Raw genomic sequence first — 23,259 nt, 5'->3', positions numbered from 1 at the left:
AGAAGAGAGCACCATGAATATGAATATTGGCTGGTGTGGCTCAGATAATGGAGCTCTTCTGTCCAGTTTTGGGGTTCAACTTTCTGTTCTGCTTGTGCAAGACACTACCACTGCCAAGGCTAGGGTTGCTAACCTGGATGGGAATGAATAGCTTTGTTTCTTCTTTGGTCAAGTGAATATACTGTTTTGGATATACATTTTTTTCCATGGGACCCTGCTGATTTAGTAAGAATACATAAGTGGCTAATGTTTATTTATCAATACTATCTTTTTTCAATATGACAAGGCAAAGAGGGGAGAGATGAGGAATCGACACAGCAAGAGACATGTGTCTGAACATGAATAGGACCGATCTACATACGCATATGAAAATAGATTCGCGTTCAAGTTGGGCACCTTTTCATAGCCAGGCATCGGTTCGGTTCGAGAACCAGCCACTTCGGCAATCTGTGAGAAGATGCGTTTGGTGCTCTAAGGGATATTGGTGATTATGAATATTGATCCAGAGTCTGGTTGTTAGAAAGATATCACAATAAAAGAATGAGGACTGCATGTATGAATGTAGAAGGAGAAGAGCCTCATGTTTATTTATTAGAAATATCAGATGGGAGATGAGAGCTTGCGAGAAATCAAAGGAACAGGGAATATGTTTATTTCACTTCTTGAAAAGTATGCGCGTTGGAGACTTGAAGTTCCTACAGGACAGTGACGACCATGAATATGGACCGCATTTAGCTGCATTATTAATATTTTTACTCTGAATATTTTACTTTTTAATGTCTATTTGTTGTGAAATTGAACGGAGAGGTGGAAAGATGGGGGATGATTACTGCAGGAATCATGTGTCTGGTAGGAATCAGGATGAACAATAAATAGAAGGAAGAATCATAGGGAAGTGCCAAAATATGATTTGTATATATTAAAAATGTTTTGGCAGTAGGACAGTAACCCAGGTTTCATTTTCAAAGCCTGAAAAGTGGTCTGCTGGGTGATATAAGATTGCCTCTGTACAGGTACGCACAGACCCAGTCTATTGATATTTGCAATATGTAGATGACAGAGATGCGCTATTATCATCTCCCTCTGTGTGTGCTGGAGCTGTCAAGATCAGAGAAAAGAGGCATATTTTGTAGACAGAGGTGCATCATGGGAGCACGAGAGGTGTGACATGGGAGTCCCAGATAGTTCTGATACCTAGATGTTTTTCCCTCTTCCTTGAGCATAAATATGACAATGTACATGTATTTTCTTTATTAATTCACCTGTTTCTCAATATGTTATTGAATAAAAATGAATCATCCAGTCTATAAAATAGCTTAAAAAAGTGGATAATTTCTTGTTTTGCCTGAAAATACAAAGAAATTTAAGAAAACTTTAATGTTTCCTTGATGAATGGCTTCAATGACGTTTTATTGGTTATCAGAATGGCTGTTGATCAATTCCCTGTTGATTCATCATTTAAGAGTATGAGAGTCTAGAAATGTGTCAATACTAGTTTCCGAGGTGACGCCACGTTTCTGTACTGATGCCGAAATCATTCAGTTTTGTTTTCAGTTCAGTTTTCTACAAATTGGCAAGTAAATGAACAGTGAATAATCATTGTGTGTGTGAGAGACAAAGAGGTATGAGAGAGTATGACTGTGTTTTTCAGGGTGTGTGTGTGTGTGTGTGTGTGTGTGTGTGTGTGTGTGTGTGTGTGTGTGTGTGTGTGTGTCACTCGTGCTTTGGCCAAAGCCAAACTCTAATAAAGCCTTGCCCTCTGGTTCCTACGGTGACAGAGCGCATCATCATGCCAGCTCGTATCACACTCACACACACACACACACACACACACACACACACACACACACACACACACACACACTCATCGCACACACACTCATCGCACACTCATACACACACACACACACACACACTCATCGCACACACACTCATCGCACACTCATACACACTCACACACAATGCCAGCATGCATTACACACAACCCATGGCCTAAAAAGCTCCTGCAGTATTATTGTCACACACATGCACACAAACACACACACACACACAAGGATCAGACTTAGGAGGACGCACAACTGACTTAAATTTGTACAACTGTCTTAGACCTGTAATAGTCCACTTCTAAAACGTCCCTTTCTCCTTTTTATTCTATCATACAAACACACCCGACACACACACACACACTCTAAGTAATAGTGACAGGTGAAGCTTCAGGGGTTATGGAACTATAGAAATCCTACAACCACTGTTGGTTGTCGATATGACTGAAACACACACACACTCACATGCTCTGACACACACTCCTCTCTTGCTCTGGAGGTCAGATGTCCTCCAGTGAGCTCTGTGGTGATGTCAGCAGCAGTCTATGAAAACTAAACTTTATTGACAAGGTTGCTGACGATGGACAACAAAGAACATGCCTAGTGGGTGCTGGTTACCAACAAAATATTTTTCTTTCTTTATGTTGGTGTGTCTGTCTCTGTCTTCATGTTTGTTTACTTTATCAAAAATCTTGACCAATGCCTTGGGAGCTCGGGATCAGAGAAGAAAGTGAGTGACAGTGAAAACAAATTAATCACGCAGATGAGTTAGGTCACAAATGACACACACACATTTGAAGTTTTCCCAGTGTTGATTTGTTTTGTTGTTATCATTTACATTTGACCCAAAAAATGAGAAATGATGAGAGGGTTCACACGTGATTAATAATAAAAAAGATGGTGACAACAAAACCATCGCAAAACAACACCATTGATGATTTGTTGTATTTTTTTAGGTCAACTGTACAAATGACAAGTGATGGAACAAAAAAAGAGGAAGAAAATCAAAAGCATGAACCCGTTCCAGCTCTTGTTTTCTCTGGAGTCACATAATGACCCACTTACATTCCTTACTGTTTCATTTTTATGCCTATTCTTTATCTTTTAGATATTCAATAGGTCTTAGTAAGTAACACACAAACATGTAGTCAAAGCTAACACACAGGCTGCGAGCACACAAATCTACTGTTTTGTATGCTTGAATACATTTATCTGCCAGTTTGTGCTTCTTTTTTTATTTGTTTGTTTGTTAATCATCAAGTTGTTTACTTTGTTTTTGTGATGGTCTTGCGAGCTGACATGTTGTTGACGTTGTTGGTTTTCTGAAGTCACTTCAACATTCATTATCTGGATTCAACTCTGTCTGCATGTGTTTTTGTGTGTGTGTGAGTGTGTGTGCGTGTGTGTGTGCGTGCTTGCGTGTGTGTGTGTGTGCATGTGCTGTCAAACTACAGTGTTTCATCTGTTGCTAAAAAGACACTTCCGAGCCTGCACCTCTCTGACAGCCACATTCACAAGCACACACACACACACACTCACACTCACACACAGAAATGCAAACACAAAGAGGAAAAAGAGGTGACAGCACTGCAAAATATAACTATTAAAGGAGAAACATGCACAATAACACACATGCACACTCATATAATTTGGATAATACTTACTTTGATATGACATGATTGAAGCTGGATTGCAAAAAAAATATCACTTTTCCTCTCTCTTCATACTGATAGCAGGGGTGTTTGAGAATGTATCTGAGAGATAAAATCTGTATGATGTACTGCATGTGAGATAGACCATAGTGTGTGTGTGTGTGTGTGTGTGTGTGTTTGTGTGTAGAGTGTGATTAATTCATGTGTTGATCTGTGTGTATATCTGTCAACTAGATAAATCTTTGATGCTGCGTGTTTTAGGGTTGTGTGTGTGTGTTTTGTGCTTTCGGTTTGTCAATCACAGACGTGTGGCAGTTAGACTGACTGACTGACTGGCCCTGAGCCATCACACATCCCTCTCATTTTACATATAAGAACATGCGCACGGTATTTATTCACTGAGCATTATGGGACGTACTATTTGACAAAATTTCAGGGCATATGTTGAATGAAAACTACAGTACAGCTAATTGAATTATATTAAAAAATAACATAAAATAAAATGTCATTGCTCATTCATTTATAGTTTGGGTTACACATATTCGAAAATAAAGTAAAGGTGATTTTCCCTTACTGTTCTCTATTCTCAATCTATATTAAACAAAGTATGGAGCTGCAGATGAAGAAAAACAGACCAACTAGGGCTGTTGTAAAATTGACTTTACATTGGGATGCACAATGCCACCATGTGCATCTGCGATCAGAACCTGTGATCATGGCAGCAAAATGTGTGGAAAAAATGTCCAAATTTAGATGTATACCTATTTATAGTAATAGCAAGAAATAACTACCCAAAGCTCCTTCAAAGCATGCACGTCTTTACATTAATCTTATGCCAGTTTAACATTTAGATCTGGATAACTGCCTGAGTCACTTGTAGTTTTTGGCTTATCATCAATGAAAAAAATCAAAAGAAAGTTTTAAAATCTATCACTCATGCAGCCTGTGAGAGAAAAACATTTTCTTATCATTACTTTTTAAACTCAGCACAGCACCTCAGAGGTACCACCTCTCACACCAGATGCAAAACATCACGCCAGCGTTGTCGCTCTTTCATCGTAAAGAACATTTACATAACAGACACCTAAGTCTGAATGACAATAAGCCATTACTTAAACAGAGTGACGAAGCTGGTCAACTCACATATTCCATGTCTGAAAAGGGCTCAAAGTATCGGTCACAATGGTAGAAATTTTCTGTAGCTGCTTCCCAATAACAGCCTTCCAGTTTCTTGTTTTGAAGGTGGAAATTGTTTGATGTGAAGCAGCTGCAAAAAGCGTGTTTGCATTAATGTTAAGTTCATTATAACTCTGACAACACGGCAAAGGAGTGAAACAACGTGGCTTCTGGCTGTTACATGAAAGTAACTGTATATGAAGCTTGTTATGTGAAGTGTCTTGAGTATCTAGAGTACTCTGTGAATAAAATGTAGAATTCAGTTATTATTAGTTGGAAAGTAAGAGCAGGAATGTAGCATTGAAACAAACTCCAAAACATCAGCAACTGAGATATAGTGAAGAGATATACTGAGAAATGCTTACTCTCTACTCTCCTGCATGACCACAAATGTTTAGCCAATTAGTTCACCATGACACTCACACAGCCTGGTTGTCATTATAGTGCAGGTTAGTGGAGTTGCTACTTGTTAGGATGTCCCTAATAATCTGTTCCATTAGTAAAGATGTCATTGTTTACTGGTCGTTTGTTTAAAATATTCAGTCGAGCTGGCGGATACCACGTCAGCTGTTACACTAACGAGGCTTTGTATCGCAGGATCTTTGTGCCGCTACCCTCTCCTGTTCTGCCGTGACCTTGTTTTAGTGCGTTTCATTCATCTTGTCAGGCACTTTGAAACCTTCTTTTATGATCTTGTTAATTGTTCTCTCTCCTCAGAGCCCCCGCACCCCATCGCCCCACCCCAGCTGCTGGGCGTCGGCCCTACATATCTGCTGATCCAGCTGAATGCTAACTCCATCTTTGGAGATGGACCCATTATACTGAAAGAGGTATGATCAGTGCGAGACATTGTGTGGTTTTTAAGCAGTGACTTGTATTTATAACAACATTATATGACGCCACTGTAAATCAGGACATGAAAGTGATGATACATTTCACACAGAGATTACTTTGGTGTTAAATAAGTCTTTCAAATAAGTTTGAAACTGCTCTAGTGTCTTTATGCTAAATATTAGAACAGCAAACAGTTAGCTTAGCATAAACAACCAAAGTAGTGGAAAAAAACTAGCCTGGCTCTGTCCAAAGTTAGTGTATGTAGAGATTAAACAAATGAGATATAACATGTTAGTTGGCCAAATTTAGAGGTGCTGGTAGATGCTGGATTTTTTAAAACTTTGAACAGACCCAAGCTAGCCGTTTCCCCCTGTTTCCATTCTTTATGCTAAGCTAAGATAATTGTCTTCAGGCAGTAGCTTTATTGTTAGTGTACAGGCGAGAGTGACATTGATCATCTCCTCTAGGTCTCAGCAAAAAAGCAAAAAAATTTATTTCTCAACCTCTCAAACCATTCGTTACGCAGTGGCCTGAGTGCTAATCTTGGACAAGTGTGTTTATGTTTTAGTGAAGCTGTGTATGATCGTCTGTGTATTTTACAATGACAAATATTTTAGAGGAGTAGATATTTTGGGAAATACGCATATTTACTTTGTGGCAGGGAATAAGATGAGAAATGACTATACAGTAAATATGAAACTAGTGTAGCCAGTTATCTTAGCACAAAGACTGGTAACAGCTAACTTGACCCCATCCAAAGGGAATAAAATCCGCCTTACAGTACCTCTAAAACTCATTAATTAAGATTTTTTGTCTAATTTGTTTAATCTGTACAAAGACCAAAGTGTAAAAATTACAATTTGCCGTTTTATGAGGGATTATGTGCTGGACTTTCTCTTGACTGGAACCAGTAACATCCTGTAGTCTCTGCTGGTTGCCTGGCAACTGCTTAGAGGCAAAAAAAAAAAAAAATTGTCTGGAACGATTTCTAACTAAATGTGGAACTATTTCTTTAAGATGTGTAATTCTGACTGAATGCATCATATCTGAAATGAAATAATATTTTTAATTCATGACATCTACATTCATATTGAGGAGAAGGTCTGATTAATATTGAGTAATCCAATTAAATCCAAGTACATTAACTATAACATTTGTTTTTTTCATTTAGGTTGAGTACCGTATGACATCTGGCAGCTGGACGGAGACTCACGCTGTGAACTCTCCCAACTATAAATTATGGCATCTTGACCCAGACACAGAGTACGAAATCAGAGTATTACTAACCAGACCAGGAGAGGGAGGGACCGGCAAACCTGGACCACCACTCATTACCCGCACCAAATGTGCAGGTAGGACATGGACTATGTTATACTGTAAACAGTATTCTGGCTAAATTAATCCATTTTGCGATTACTGTGAGGCAAACAACCATCATCGAACTTTTTGGATCAAGTTTTCATTATTTTGCGCTCATTTCCTCACACTTTTTATTATAATGAATTCCACGATACGATCAACTGCATTCTACAAGAACAAGGTAGTTAACTTGTAGTGGAGTCTGCTTGCAGACACAGCTTTTTCTGCCTGTCTGATTGTCTATCGATCTGTCCGTCTACTGTTGTTCTTTTTTTTCTTGGTATCTATATTTCAGTCAGTGTAGTGATATTTGTACTATGAGCTAGCAGGGAGAGGAGAGGTGTAGCAAGGAATAGAATCGGAGAAGAAAGGAGGGGAAAGCCTGAGGTTGCTCAGTGATCTGAGAGAAAGAGTGATTAAAATACTGGAGGCTCTCTCCACCTTTCTCACTTTTTATCCTGCTTTTTCTTTCCTTCTCTCACCTCAGTCCTGCTCTCTAGCTTCCACTCCTCCTTTCTCTCATACTTGTATCTCCCATTCCTCCCTCTATATATCTCTCTTTCCACTCCGTTCCTTGTCGCTGCCTTTCCCCCCGTTACTCCCTGCCTCTCTCCCCCCATCTCTTTCTCTCTCTGTGGATCAATAGACGGAGGGCAGAAACACTGCCTGACATTTGTAGAAATAAACGACCGAAATATAAACACAGCTAGCCTGAGGGAGGGAGACGGAGCGAGCGAGAGAGGGTTGATATGAGAGAGAAAGAGACAGAAAGAAAAGCAGTGAGCTTGAATGAGAAACAGAATAAAGGAGCGATGGAGAGATGATGGAAAACAATAAGGCTCCAAAAGAAAGAGAGCAGAGAATACAAGGGGGGAGAGAGCATGAGAGGCGAGAGAATGATGAAACTGGAGAATGAAAATGAAAGAGAGATGAAAACTCATAACCACCGGGCCTGACTGATGTCTTGCAACCTGTGTGTGTATGTGTGAATGAATCTGTATGTGTGTGTGTGTTTATTGACAGAGAGGAAGTCATAGACTTGTTCAGGCGACTCATGTATTGAACAGTTTCCTGTTTGACAGGAAGAGGAAATTAATCTTCTTGTCCTCACTCACGCAGGAACACATTTGGGTTAAACACAATAACTCATTGTAATCCACATAATGTGCTGATATCAGAGCAAAGCAGGGGAATATGGTTACGAATTTAGAGAATTACATGAATCATTCCGTGTATCTGAATATTTTTTGTCTACTGACGAGAAAGTAGTCAGTGTATCAAGTGTATGAGCGATCTTCAATGAGATTTTTACTCTTTGGACACTAGGACTGCAGCAAACGTCCTACTGAAAGTTATTTAGTTTTATGTTCCGCTTCCGGAAGTGTAAAAATGCTGCAAATAGGGTGATTGCTCCACTGATTTTCATTTCTTGAAACAATACAGAAAAAGAAAGAGGAAGAGGAAAGGAGTAGTTCAACATTTAGGGAATTACTGTTATTTGCTTTCTAGCTGAGAATTAGATGAGAAGATCAATTCCACTCATATAAATAAAAAAAACAGCCCATAGTTGTATGGGGGTTATGATTCAGACTATTTCTTGGCTGGGTCATTGATGTATTACAGGGAACTGGACTCAGCGTTCAAAAATGGTGCACCATCCATCCCTTTGAAAGTTGCTTACTGAGCTCATACCCTGCAGCCTTCCTCATGCTGCCATGTTTTTGGGCCCATGGAACATGTGCACTTGAGCCCTTCTTCGGCCAAGCCGGCTGACTTCCTGTTGGTTCCTTAGACTGTATAAAACATGGACGTAGTCTCCCTGGCGTCATCCATAGGTTTCAGAAGAGCAATTATGAAACTCAAGCTATTGCCATTTTGGCAGTGCCTGACTCCGCCAAACTCCCAGCTAATATGGAGCTGAGGCAGGCTGAAAGAAGCCTGGCTGCTGAACCTGGGCAGCTAGCTGTCTCTCAAATGAGCCATGCCCATAATTAAGCGTAACTTTTAAGTATTTATATAATTTGAATGTGTGAGTTGCATAAAAATCCACCCCCGTACAGTTGTCATGAACAGGCAAACAAGCTTTTGAGACCAAAACCCACTTTTTTAACAGGCTATAAGTTTATTTCTGCTGTCAAGTTGGGCATTTTAATGGGGGTCGTTTTTGGACGAGCCTCAAGTGGCCAGTCGAAGAACTGCAGCTTCTGGCACTTCCACATTGGCTTGGTTCCCTGCACACATAAATGGGATAACATAAAAACTGGATGAATTTCTAGACTTTCTAATATTATTAGACCGAATGGACCGAATCCTGATAAAATGTGATATAACAAGCAGGGAGATTTTGCTACTTTTGTATACAGCCAGACAAGCTGTTTCCAGCCTTTATGCTTAAGTTAACTAGTTGTTGCCCGTGGCCTTAATATTTCATACAACTATGATCAAGAAAGTGAATAAGCACATTTGAGCAAATCTTAAACCACCCTTTCAAGAACAAAATTTGTTAAAATGTTGAGCTAAATCAGTGTAAAAACACAGGTGAACATATACTAATTAATGTAAATAAGAGTACATAAAATCAAATACTACATAATTATACTGTGAATAAATTGAATATACAATAAACATAGACATCACCACATAATGAAGCTAAACAGTTATTACTGGGAGGTGTCTTCTGTCTTTGTTAATATTTAGAAGTCCTACTGGCCTCTCTTTGTTTTCAGTGTGACAAAGGTCACTCACACACACACAATTCATACAATAGCACACACACACACACACATACACAGAGATGAACTTGTGTGCGTTTTTTGAGAGAGAGAGGAGAGACACACACGGTCGAAATGTTATTTAAATGGTAATGATTCCTTTGCTTTTTCTGTTTGGTTAGGTTTGTCTGATCCCACCACCTGTAGTTTACTGAATATTTAGTTCAACGCAAAATAATGAAAACATGCACACACACTCGCACAGGGAAATGTGTGCAGAAACGCCAGGCTAAACCCAAGCATGTCACCACACAAAACACTGTTTAATTAAAAACCAATAAAGTTAATAAGATACAGAGCAGAAATCACACACACTGCAGAGCAATTGATATGATAACAGGAAGGATTTAATCTCTTCCTCTCCTCTCTTCTTTTCATCTCTTCCTCTGTGCTTATTTCTTCTCTATCTCTACTTCTTTCTCATGCTCCCTCTGTCTCCCCTTCTCTCTCACACCTCTCGATTTTTCTTCTGTGGTGATTTATTGCTCTTGTCTGAAGGGTGAAAAATAATCAACTTGAAGTGAAGAGTTAGTGTGTGTGTGTGTGTGTGTGTCGTGTGCACATGTGTGATTGTGTGTGTGTGTGACAGAAGAAGGTGATGAAGTAGCTTTTAATCCAAATCCTGAATTTTCTGCCGAAAACCTCTTGGTCACGGCAGGTTAGACACACACACACACAGAAACACACTAACAGGCATGAGCACACACAGAAAAGACACACACTAAGAGGTATCGAGAGAAATGCACACACACACACACACACACACACACACACACAGTTGAGCACACAGTTCAGAGAGTCACCATATTTCTCGGATGTTGCACAAACTCAGCATCGCTTGGATTAATGGAAGAATGGAATCACAAAACACACATTTCCAGACGCACAAGCACAGATGTTGTAGGAATCACACACAATATATCACATGTACTTCTTTATATATGTGAAAACGCACACATGCACACGCAGTCAGCAGTGTGACGCTTTAAAGGGTCAGGCCCTTGAAATAGCAGCACCGAGACTTACAGACACAACACTGTCCGCTGTGTGTGTCGAGAGTCGGCCACTTTTACAGTGACGCCCTGTTTGTGTGTGCGTGTGCTAGCTTATGGCAGATTCTGATGGTTTTACAAAGGTCGGCTAATTTGCGAGGGTCAGTTTTGCCATAAATAGTTGTCCACCTTTCATAGGCGATTTAGATTTGCGGAAACCTTAAGCTCTAATGTGTATAAACCTCACAAAAGTGTGCGGCCAAGCTTGAACAATGTAGTTCAACGACAAATTGTGACAGCTTCTCAGAAAGAAAAATAGTCCTTTCAGAAAAGGACGTGGTTGTGGCCCTGGACTAAACTGAGCTGCTCATGTTCCCAGCAAGGTTAATCGATTTTTTTGTACTGTACATAGTACATTTCATACAGTAATTCATTGTGCTTTAGACACATACATACAGATACACACATACATACAGATACAGTAAATAGAATATAAGAAAATGAACCAGAACCTCTCTAATATTTTAGCGTGGAGATCTTGAGTCAGATTTATAGTTAATACAAAGGGTTAATGGGATGCCATAGATAAATCTTCGGTCAGGGTTTTGATTTATTGTAAAATATTTGACTTAATCCATTGATAGCTCCACTACAACACCAACACCGTATATGTTGTACGTGATCAGGCCATGTTGTGCTTTAATTATACTGCAGCACTAGCTGTGTTTACATATCTTGTTTTTATCACTGGATATGGGAAGAACAGTGTGATTTCTGTATTTATTTTGGAGCAGAGTTTGACATTTGTTTTGTGCGTTAAAATTCAGTTTTCTCATAATTTTTGACCATGTTTGATGACTTTCACCTCATTGCTTTTACCAGCCCTTTTGTGACTGTAAATGTATTTCAGTGTTGGTACTTCATTAATTTCTTTTTCTCAGCTTGTTGATCTCTGACAAGTCCCACCACTTATGTACACACTGCACATCTATACCACCTTTACCATTTTTGAAACTCAAGTCCTGGTTGTTGATTTCATAATTAGCTGGTGCTCAAGGAAGTCGGAATCAAATTCCACGTCGCTTGCAAGTGCAAATTGAATGAATGTTGCGGCGCACATTTGCATCTTTCATGTGCTTAAATCTGGCCCATAGAGAGACAGAGACATGCAGAGAGAAAGTGAGCGACAGAATGAATAACCGGAGTTTCATTTGTCTTCCTCATGACAGTGGAAGGATTACCAGGAACTAATTGGACAGATTAACTTGGATTTAGCTGCATCTCCTGTCAACCTTTTCTGTCCCCCCTCCCCATTCTCTCCCCTCTCCTTACCTCGTTTCTTCTCTGCTTTTCTTTAAGCTTCTTTCTCCTGCTTTAAGGTCTTTTCACTGTATTTTTCTTGGCTCTTGCTAATGCTTCATATTGGGGGACAGTGTGCTTTTTTTTTTTTGCCCTCAGCATAGTTCTATTTCATTTAGTTTCATTTCCTTTCCTTTTGTTTCCCGTTCTTTAATTCCAACCTCTGGATTCAGCTGATATGAAGCTTGCCGTCCTTGGTGTTATTGTTGGTGTTTATTGGTATTGTTGTTGTTTTCAAAGCTCCATCTGTGGAGAACAAAGCCTTTTAGTTCCAACATGAATCCAGCCGTTTGTCTGTCTACCGGAGGAGGGGAAAGGGACAAGGCAGCCTCTGTGGTTTACCGTTGGACCTGGTCCCGCTTGACTCTGGCCACGTTCCAAACTAGTTATCGTCTCTGCCCGTTCCTCCTCTCGGCCTCTCTCATCTTTCTCTCTCTCTCTGCTCCCTTTATCAATCCCTCGCTCACTCCTTCCAGTCCCTGTTTCATTTTTCCACGCATTGCTTTGGTTTTTTACTCATTTTCTATGCTACTCTGTTTGCCCTTCTTTCTTTCTTTCTTTCTTTCTTTCTTTCTTCTATATTCTCATTTTACCTACCTTGCTTTTTTTCCTCTTTCACTACCTACAGCAAATAGACAAAGATAAGCAGCAATGCATTATGGGTCAGGAGGGGAGTAGGGTTTTGAAATGCAGGTTAGAAGTGTGTGTGTGTGTGTGTGTGTGTGTGAGACAGTCATATATTTTGTTTTAATTCCATGTTGAAGACCGTCTCAATGTGAAGCAGTGTTATCATCAAGAGACCCTGAAATCAATACAATTTATTACACTACCCTGTATGTGTGTCTGTCTGTCTGTCTGTCTGTCTGCCTGCCTGCCTGCCTGCCTGTCTGCCTGTCTGTCTGTCTTAATAGCCAGGTTTATGGTGAGGATCACAGGTATTGATTTAAACAGTGAGAGAGACCGAGAGGAAGAGACCAAGACAAGTGAGGAACAGTCATGAATAGAGGGAGAGACAGGTTGAGAAAGCAATAGGTCTCTCTTTCACTCTATTTAAATGTCAACCATCCAATAACAGGTTGAAGCAAAAATGAAATGCTCTGACCCCTCAGCTATTAACACACACACACACACACACGCATACACACATACACACATACACACAGAGTTGAGCAATAATATTTTCTCAGCACACAATTACCTGCCCGGCTGTCTTCACCACCTTCCTTCCGTTCTGTCATTTTTCTGTCCTTCTCATTTTCTCTCACATGTCTGTGTGTCTCTTTATTAGTTAGCTATTTACATCTAAATGACTTAACAGGCCTCAACATGTTTGTATTTCGCGTACAGCTCTGTGCATGTGTGCGAGTGTGGATGAGTTTGCCCTTGACGATGCGTTCTTATTATGAGAAGTTTTATTGAGACGAGCGCACACACATAAACACACACCTATACATGCTCTGCCCAGATTTAATCTTGATTCTGTCACAACCTGAAGCCTGTGTGTGTGTTTGTGTGTGTGTATTTGGGTAATAACCGAGTGGGAGAGTGTCCGTGCCTGTGAGTTTCTGTGCATGTGTGTGTGTGTGTGTGTGTGTGAGTGACAGGCAGATAATGGGTTGTCAGAAGAAGCGACAAGTTTGTGTCCTTGTGTTGTCTCCTCTGAGAGAGGGAGACCCAGAGAAAAACAGAGAGCGAGATGAGGAGGGGTTGGGCAGAGACTTGCATCTCTATTTAAGGTGAGCTGTTTTTATTAAAAAATCCTGGAAGGACATAAGGAAGCAGGTACGTTACAGTGACACAGAGATAGAAGAGGAAGGAATATCAGCTAGTGAATTACTGCGATTGAACACTTGTCAGTTTGTGACAAAGAAAAATAAACAACACGTTTGAAAAAATTTGCTCTGGTTGCCCAGTAAAAGATTCCACTTTAGTCTGGGGATGTCCAGAGCTAAGCAATAAGATCAATATCAGAACTAATCAAGGCTTATTTAGTATTGAGTCTTAATAACCTATTGCACTCTCACCTGTCAAAAATCTAAAATCGTCTAGTCTTTACTGAAGAAAAAAAAAAGCTCTTTACCAAACCTTCCTTAAGCTCGATTAATGATGTCCTCACTGCAGTGGTGGGATGTAGCATTCACTCAAGTGCTGTACACATTTGAGGTACTCTTACTTACTTTGGCTGAGTTTTTCAAGTTCATGCCACTTCATACTTCTACTGCACTAAATCTCAGAGGGAAATATTGTACTTCTATCTGACAGATATAGTTCCCAGTTACTGTTGCAGATTAAGATTTTACACACAAACTAATGACCATTTTATAAAATACGATGGAATGGTATATACGAAATAGTTAAAACTAGCTCCACATCAACCAACTACGCCACTATTGAAATGCTATTTAAACATTATTCCAATAGGATTAATAATCTGGGAAATATGATATATATAATATTGAAACACTCGCAGGGTGCATTTTACTTTTGCCCCTTCAAGCACATTTAGCTTATAATACTCATGTACTAATGTAACATTTAAAATATTGCATTTAATGGTTTAGTTTTGGTCTGAATACATCTTTCACCACTACTTCTCTATAAAACAGGAGCAGCTCAACCTCTCCAGTCTTCGTTCAGTCTTCATTCAATATCTCTACATGGTAGATACAGTGATATTTCTTCTGGACTAATAACAGCCTTCTTGATTGAGTGATATCTGCGAGTGAGTTTGAGAGGTACTTTTCTTACCCAGAGAAATAACTCTTACGCACCAAATTGTAGCTGCTAAAGATTATAGCTTTCCTACAGAAAACAGCAGCTCCTTCAGGTAGAGGGGCAGCCGCAGCAGCTTGAAGAGTAGCTGTTCTGTGTGAGGTGGTGCTCCACCCTTGGTGTTGAATGTCTGGGGAAGCACAAATTGGTAAACATTCATACTGTAGTAGCATTGAAATATAGTGGACTTGTATGAGCAGGCAGGAAGCAGAGGAGGAAAGGTTTGGTTTTGTGCTTGTGTTCTTGCCTGTGAGTGTGTGAGTGTGTGTCTATGTGCAGGTGGGTGGGGTCTGGGAGGTTATTGATCCAGTTAAATGAGCCAGTTAAGGTAATTAAAGCCCTTGGCCGGCTGAAGAGAATGTAGATTATATTGATAATAACAGTTCTGAATACACATAAAAGATGGAAACCAGAGACGTGCTTTGTAGAAGTTATTGCATTTGAGAAATGGATGAATGGCAGTGAGACGCAAGAATAGATATTCATAAAACCCACTTGTTTTATCTTGGGGAAATGTTGACTCAGCACTCTTTGCTCTATTGGAAACCCCAGAAACTTTGTAAATATCTTTGAAGTTCACCAAAGTTATTTTTACAACATAAGTCATCAAAGGTTCTAATCTTCCCCTAATGACATATTTATGAGCATATGGCAGTAATCTGTTGGGTTACTGAGAAAACTCAGGCCTGGTGGAGGGGACACGAGTCAGAAATCTACTCCTCACTGTTTTCCCTTTCCCTGTGTGCTCCTCCGTTTCTCTGTAGAACCTATGCGGACCCCGAAGAGGCTAAAGATCGCTGAGACCAGGTCTCGTCTGATAGCGGTGGACTGGGAATCACTGGGTTACAACATCACTCGCTGTCACACCTTTAACGTCACCATCTGCTACCATTATATGACTGCCAACAACCACAGCAAAGCCGACTGCTTGGACATGGACCCTAAAGGTAACTGAAGATGACACTGTAAAAGAATGCAGTATTTAATTTGTGAAGGCTGCATTTAAAATAAATTCATTCCGAGCATTAACACACTCACACACCAATGCACAGCATCGGGAGCAACTTGCGGTTCAGCATTTTGCCCAAGGTTACTTCGACATGTAGGCTGTTGCAGCAGGTTGCAGGTTGCAGCCGTAAATGTATTAAAAAATTGCATTCATAATTGTTGTACAAAAGAGTTAGGCAGGTTTGTTTCTGTTTTTTTCTCAGCACCACGCCACCTGGTGGGAAACCTGCCACCCTACACCAACGTCAGTCTGAAGATGATTCTGACCAATCCAGAGGGACGGAAAGAGAGTGACGAGACCATCATACAAACCGATGAAGATGGTACGATACACATTTTTAATCTGTGTATTTATTTAATTTATAATAAACATCATGACTAGCGCTCAGATGTTGTGAATTAACTACCTTTGTTGTTATTTTTACATTAAAAAGGGTCTTTAACTATAGCTTTTGGGTACATATATCAGTTCAGCGTCCATCAGGAAAATCTTTGCTGTGTGTATTAGCTCCTTTTTTTGCAAGAGAGAATTTTACAGTTAATGTTACTCACATTGTGTAATTTTGTCTGTGTGTATGTGTTAACAGTTCCAGGCGCAGTTCCCAGTCAATCACTAAGAGCCACCCCATTTGAGGACAGAATCCTGCTTTACTGGAAGGAGCCAGCTGAACCCAACGGAGTCATCATACAATATGAGGTACTATTAGCAGAAGCAGAAGGAGTAGTAATTGCTGTAGGAGCCAGACTATCACTACGCTCAGTGGGAAAAATGTATCAACCAGGATTCTGTCTCTGCCCCACCTCAGATCAGCTACAGTGGTGTGCGGTCATTTGACCCTTCGGTGCCTCTCCAGAGGCCAGGACTCACAGTGTCTCTGCCCTCGAACGCCACCCATCACCTCTTTTCCCAGCTCCACCCGGGTGTCACGTACCAGCTCTCTATACGCGCATCCACCTCCAAAGGGTTCGGTCCTGCAACCACGCTCAACGTGACTACCAATATTTCAGGTAGAGAAGAAATTTCAACATGTTAATGGTCACACATTGTTTGCTGTGTCACATTTTGATAGTTAGCGATTTTACACATGGGCACTAATAAAGACTCTTTCTACAGCCCCGACAATAGATGAGTACGATGGGTCGGAGGCCTTTCTGAATGAAACTGCAACAACCATCACTGTCCTGCTCAAACCTGCCCAGGCTAAGGGAGCACCTATAAGGTATTGTATGCTTGAATACATATATACAGTACATAACCAAACCCAGGCTTTTGTCACACCAGTCCATACTTTTACTTTTAGTAACACCTTATTGTAATGGGATAATAAGGCCATAAAGATAAACAAGAGTAGTTCTTCTTACAAGTATATTTGTGACCAATGTAGTGGTCAAGCTTCAAAATGTGCATTACAGAGTTATTATTGTAATTATGCCAACCGTGTTATTTTGTGGGAGGTGTTCTTGTCAAAAACAAGATGATAAACAGTTATTACATTAGCAAAGGCCACATAAACATGACACAAACTATTTTTGAAATTAGACCTAAGAAATGTTTTGTCCACTGGGAGTGTATCAGTTTAAAAAACCCCAAAAACTCAATTATAACATATTTAAATCACCCTCTTTTCTACAGTGCGTACCAGATTGTGGTGGAGGAAGTGAATCCACAGCGGACACGTCGTCAAGCTTCCTCTGACTGTTACGAGGTGACTATTAATCCGTTCCTCATACATGCCTTACAACCTATGTAATATACATGTATTTGTTTGCTAACAGCATTTCGTTCGAAAGAATAATTGTTTTAGAATAGATATGCACCGTTACATATAGACTCAGACCTTTGGATCTCAACTCTTATAAAGCAGATGTTTTATATACATTGTATTTGAAGGCAGAGTTATAGACATTTTATTTTCAATGTAAATATATCCTCTTTCCCAGGTCCCAGTTTCCTACCACAGTGCATCCAGCGGTGGATCTCCATATTATTACGCCGCCCAGCTGTCCCCAAGCAACCTGCCTGAGCCGCTCCCCTTCACTGTGGGAGACAACAAGACATATCAGGCAAGCCCTTTTTATCCAAGCAATATTCTATACATAGTGCAGTACAAATGTCAAGTGAAATAATAAATGAAATAGAAGTGATGGTAAAGGTATAGCTTATAGAAGTACGGGGATATGCACTCCACTCACAGGAAAAAGGGTAACAGACAATGGGGAAGTTAAATTTGAGGGATTTTATTCTTAAAATCTACTAGACTGCCCAAGAAAAACACATACAATACATCCAGCAAGGCTGCAAAATCTGAATGTTTAGAAATGAAAGACTTTTGTATCAGGATTCAAATCTGGCATATTTATCATGAAAAGTATGTAAATGCCAGAATTTCTTCATTAAAGCAAGTGCAGTAGTTCATGATAGCAAGCGTTGTACATAAATGCATCTTTCGTTCTCTTGGCCTATGTTGTAGGAAGAGTTCAGCAATTCGGGAAATATGAATATGTGGTTTCTGCTGGAGAATTAGATATAAAATGGCAAATTGTTGTTTTTACGACTTGGATTTTGCACGTTAAACAAACGGGATATAGTGTGTTAATTTGTTAGCTTTAGAGGTTTAATCACTTCCTTTTAATCCCCAGGGTTTCTGGAATCCTCCACTGGCTCCAAGAAAGAACTACAACATCTACCTTCAAGCTGTTAGCAGCACAGAGAGGGTAAATAAATATTATTCATATGAAGACACACTAAACACTAACCTGCTGGCTGCAATGACTGAATGTGCTGCATATACACATCCAAAGAGACACACTAATTACGCTGTAACTACATTCCTGCAAACAGGTTGAAGCTACAAAACATCTGCAAGCAACTGAATATGCACCACTTGTTTTTACTGATACTGCAAATACGTATGCACAACATTTAATATACAAACTCTCATTCTCTTGGTTATTGCTGTAGTGTGTTGTGTGTGGACTTGGGACTCACGTGTCACTCTTATTGTGTCTTTTTCTACAGGAGACTAAGACGCAGTGTCTGAGGCTGGCTACTAAAGGTAAGAACAGTCTGTTACAGCTGATGCCACTCTGTCTCAAAAATGTTGCAGTGCATGTGTTTTTGCTGCTCATCAAGTTTTTAATGACAGATGTTACAGATTGTTTTCATACAATACGACTGTGTCAATAATCTGATCTGATCAGTCTCTTACTCCAATGTGAGGGCGAGTTCAGTACAGAATGTTGTTTTTCTGTATTATGAGTATTAGTGGGCACAATATAAGGTTTTTTGTGACGAGGCTAGGGAGCTGGACCCAAATGCAAACAAACAGACGTTGGAAAGGTGACTAGGTGAAGGTTTATTGAGGCTGCGGTGAGGAGGGAAGCGTAGGTAGAGGTGGTGTCCCCAGACACCGGGAAGACTGGGGAGGCAAGCAAGCAGGCGGCGAGGGAGGTAGGCCGTGTGGCACAGCGGTGGCTCGAGCAGACTGGTACAGGTGCTGGGTGGCTTGAGGGTAACGAGCTGGATCCTGAACATAGAAAACACAGGTAAGTATGGGAAATCGCAATCGAAAATTCTTTTGAGCACTAGCATACGATCTACCACAAAGCGGTGACAATCTGGCAGCGAGAACACAGGCAGGCCCGCCTTAAGTAAGCTCCTGATGAAGATCAGGCACAGGTGTGTGCAGCCAGCTCCTCCTCCAGCCCGCAAGCCACACCGATACTGTCAGAGAGAGCACACACAAAACCCAACCCCCAGCCTCACCTACACACACACCACAGTACCCCCCCTCTAAATGACGCCTCCAGGCGTCTTCCCAGGCTTATGGGGAAACTCACGATAGAAGTCCTTCAATAACTGTGGGCTCAGAATGAGTCGCCGAGAAATCCAGGATCGCTCCTCCGGACCATACCCCTCCCAGTCCACGAGGTACTGAAAACCGCGCCCCCGACGTCTCACATCCAAGATCTTGTGCACCACGAAGGCAGGATGGCCATCAATGGTCAGGGCGGGGGGAGGGGGTTCGGCCGGAGGGCTAAGGGAGCTGGAGGATACAGGCTTAAGCAGAGACACATGGAATGTCGGGTGAATGTTCATAGACTCAGGTAACTTCAGTCTCACCGCAGATGGGTTAATAACCCTCTGAACTTCAAACGGACCAACATAGCGGGGTGCGAGCTTCCGTGACTCCACCTGCAGGGGGAGGTCCCGTGTGGATAACCATACCTTTTGCCCAGGCTGATACTGAGGAGCTGGGGAGCGATGTTTGTCTGCCAGCAACTGGTTGCGCCGGATAGAGCGAGTAAGTGCTGCTCGGGTGGCTTTCCACACCTCTTGAACTCGGCGGAGGTGAGCACGGACCGAGGGCACTGCTACCTCACGCTCCTGGGTGGGGAACAGAGGTGGCTGAAAACCATTAGCTGCCATGAATGGTGACATACCTGTGGCCGAGCTGACGAGAGAGTTGTGGGCATATTCAATCCATGGCAGCTGGAAACTCCATGAAGCGGGATGTCTGGCAGAGACACACCGGAGGGCTGCTTCCAAATCCTGGTTGGCTCGCTCTGTCTGGCCGTTAGATTGAGGGTGGTAACCAGAAGTTAGACTGGAGGTCGCTCCGATAGCTCTGCAGAAAGCCTGCCACACTTGAGAGGTAAATTGGGGGCCTCTGTCAGAAACCATGTCCACTGGGATACCGTGAATCCTGAAAACTTGTGACACAAGGAGGTCAGCAGTCTCGAGAGCAGTGGGTAACTTAGGGAGGGGAACAAAATGAACAGATTTAGAGAAACGGTCTACTATAGTGAGGATGACAGTGTTACCTCCAGATGGTGGTAGACCAGTGATGAAGTCCATGGCAATATGTGACCAAGGACGGCTCGGGATGGGTAGAGGATGTAGCAGACCAGCTGGAGGACGATGAGAGGCTTTACCTCGGGCACAGACAGAGCAGGCAGCCACAAATTCCCTAGTGTCCCGTGTCATGCCCGGCCACCAGAAGCGCTGCTGGAGGAATTGAAGGGTTCGCTGAAACCCTGGATGGCAGGTGAGTGTAGACGCATGTCCCCATTGCAACACTCGGGAGCGAACTGCCTCGGGAACAAATAGACGATTAGCCGGGCCACCACCCGGATCAGGGTGGGTCTGTTGGGCTGCTCTGACCACGGACTCAATCTCCCACTGCACTGCTCCCGCAAAACAAGAGGAGGGAAGGATGGGTACTGACTCTTGTGAAGATGAATCTGGGGAGAACTGGCGAGAGAGAGCATCAGGTTTGAGATTACGGGAACCTGGACGATATGAGAGCATGAAATTAAAGCGGCTAAGGAACAGGGACCAGCGAGCTTGACGGGAATTGAGACGTTTGGCAGAATGAAGGTAAGCCAGATTCTTATGGTCTGTCCAGATGAGAAAAGGGTGTTCAGCTCCTTCCAGCCAGTGTCTCCACTCCTGTAATGCCAACACAATAGCCAACAGTTCCCGATTACCAACATCATAATTTTGTTCTGCCGCAGAGAGTCGCCTGGAGAAAAAAGCACAGGGATGAAGTTTGTTAGTCTCTGGATCTCGCTGAGAGAGGACAGCCCCCACTCCTAATTCAGAGGCATCCACTTCCAGCACAAACTGTCTGGAAGGATCAGGGTGGAGGAGCACCGGAGCACTGGTAAATAATCTCTTGAGTTGAAGAAAAGCCCGTTCAGCTTCAGCAGGCCATGTGAATGTGACATTGGAGGAAGTGAGTTGGGTCAGAGGGACTGCTACTTTACTGTAATTTCTAATGAATCTGCGATAGAAATTGGCAAAACCAAGGAAGCGCTGAAGTTGTTTGCGAGAGGTGGGGGTTGGCCACTCTGCCACTGCTCTTATCTTGGCTGGATCTGGTTTGAGCTGACCTTGTGCCACAATGTAACCCAGGAAAGTGACTGCCGACTGATGAAATTCACATTTCTCTGGCTTTACATATAACCTGTTCTCCAGGAGGCGCTGCAGAACGAGGCGGACATGCTGGATGTGATCTTCCTGTGTGCGAGAAAAGATGAGAATATCATCCAGATAAACAAAGACAAAACGGTTTAGCATGTCACGGAGGACATCATTGATTAGGGCTTGGAAGACAGCAGGCGCATTGGTGAGGCCGAAGGGCATCACCAGGTATTCAAAGTGGCCTAATGGGGTGTTAAATGCCGTCTTCCATTCATCTCCTTCACGAATCCGGACCAAATGGTAAGCATTGCGGAGGTCGAGCTTGGAGAAAACTCGGGCATGACATAACGGTTCAAAAGAGGGATCAATAAGGGGAAGAGGATATTTGTTCTTTACAGTTATGTCATTTAACCCTCGGAAGTCAATGCATGGGCGTAGAGTTTTGTCCTTTTTCTCCACAAAGAAAAAACCAGCTCCAAGTGGGGAGGAAGAGGGACGGATTAGACCAGCTGCCAGAGAGGAGTTAATATATTGCTCCATGACCTCTTTCTCAGGACGGGACAGGTTGTAGAGACGGCTAACGGGGTATTTGGCACCGGGGAGGAGGTCTATAGCACAATCGTAGGGTCGGTGGGGAGGGAGAGACAGAGCCAGATCTTTACTGAAAACAGCTGCCAGGTCATGATACTCAGGTGGAACATTAGATAGATCAGGAGGAGCTGGTGGGGGTGACTGGGGGGAGCTGGAGGTAGGGACGGCAGCGTGGAGACAGTAGGAGTGACAGTGTACACTCCAACTGATGATGGAAGATGTCTGCCAATCTATATGGGGGTTATGAAGTTTTAACCATGGGAGACCTAGAACCACTGGCGTGATGGGAGAGGGCAGAACATGCAGCTGAATTTTCTCATGGTGGTTGCCAGAAATAGTTAGCGACACTGGCTCTGTGCGGTGAGTCACCGTGGCTAACAGCTTGCCATCTAGTGCATTTGCAATTAGGGGCTTGACCAGAGGCTCGAGAGGGATTTGCAACTGAGTAGCTAATTCACAGTCTATGAAATTTTCATCCGCTCCAGAATCCACCAAGGCTTGGACTGGGAGGGTCACACCTACACAGGCAAGAGAGGCAGGCACACTTACTCGAGGAGGAGAGCTGTGCTGGGACGTCGTCTGGCTCACCAGGGCGCTCTCGATCACTGGTGAGCCCGGCCTTTTGGTGTCTGGGGGCAAGAGGCGATAAAATGTCCCGCCAGGCCACAGTAGAGGCAAAGTCTGGCTTGCATCCGCCGTTTACGTTCATCCGGGGTTAGACGAGCTCGTCCAACCTGCATGGGTTCCTCAACAGAGAGAGAGGGGACTCTGCCAGGACTGGAGGGACTGACTGGGGAACTTGTAAGAGCCAGAGATTGGGGAGGAGGGGGGGAGGGGCAGGCACTCACTCGGGCCTTGCTGGTTCTCTCTCTGCTTCTTTCCCTCAGCCGGTTGTCTACCCTGATAGCCAAGGAGATAAGCTCGTCTAATGAGTTAGGCTCATCCCGAGTAGCTAATTCGTCCTTTACATCATCGGAGAGTCCTTTAACAAAAACT

The 23,259-nt window shown here is 42.3% G+C and overlaps 1 protein-coding gene across 4 annotated transcripts in view; it reads left to right on the top strand.

Annotated features, from left to right (window-relative positions):
* ptprk (protein tyrosine phosphatase receptor type K) overlaps nucleotides 1-23,259 on the top strand; it is a 119,072-nt gene that overhangs the window by 62,270 nt on the left and 33,543 nt on the right. For all 4 annotated transcript variants that reach the window (XM_041958921.1, XM_041958919.1, XM_041958920.1 and 1 more), the window contains 11 exons: nucleotides 5,369-5,481; nucleotides 6,657-6,837; nucleotides 15,503-15,685; nucleotides 15,950-16,069; nucleotides 16,334-16,443; nucleotides 16,553-16,754; nucleotides 16,861-16,966; nucleotides 17,380-17,452; nucleotides 17,688-17,810; nucleotides 18,387-18,461; nucleotides 18,766-18,802. In XM_041958921.1, coding sequence (XP_041814855.1) covers nucleotides 5,369-5,481; nucleotides 6,657-6,837; nucleotides 15,503-15,685; nucleotides 15,950-16,069; nucleotides 16,334-16,443; nucleotides 16,553-16,754; nucleotides 16,861-16,966; nucleotides 17,380-17,452; nucleotides 17,688-17,810; nucleotides 18,387-18,461; nucleotides 18,766-18,802 — 1,323 coding nt within the window. The remainder of the gene's footprint in view (nucleotides 1-5,368; nucleotides 5,482-6,656; nucleotides 6,838-15,502; nucleotides 15,686-15,949; nucleotides 16,070-16,333; nucleotides 16,444-16,552; nucleotides 16,755-16,860; nucleotides 16,967-17,379; nucleotides 17,453-17,687; nucleotides 17,811-18,386; nucleotides 18,462-18,765; nucleotides 18,803-23,259) is intronic.

Source organism: Chelmon rostratus, chromosome 18 (assembly GCF_017976325.1).
Source record: "Chelmon rostratus isolate fCheRos1 chromosome 18, fCheRos1.pri, whole genome shotgun sequence".
Classification (NCBI taxonomy): domain Eukaryota; kingdom Metazoa; phylum Chordata; class Actinopteri; order Chaetodontiformes; family Chaetodontidae; genus Chelmon; species Chelmon rostratus.
Note: the sequence above shows the minus strand (reverse complement) of the source record. Positions and strands in the feature narration are given on the sequence as shown.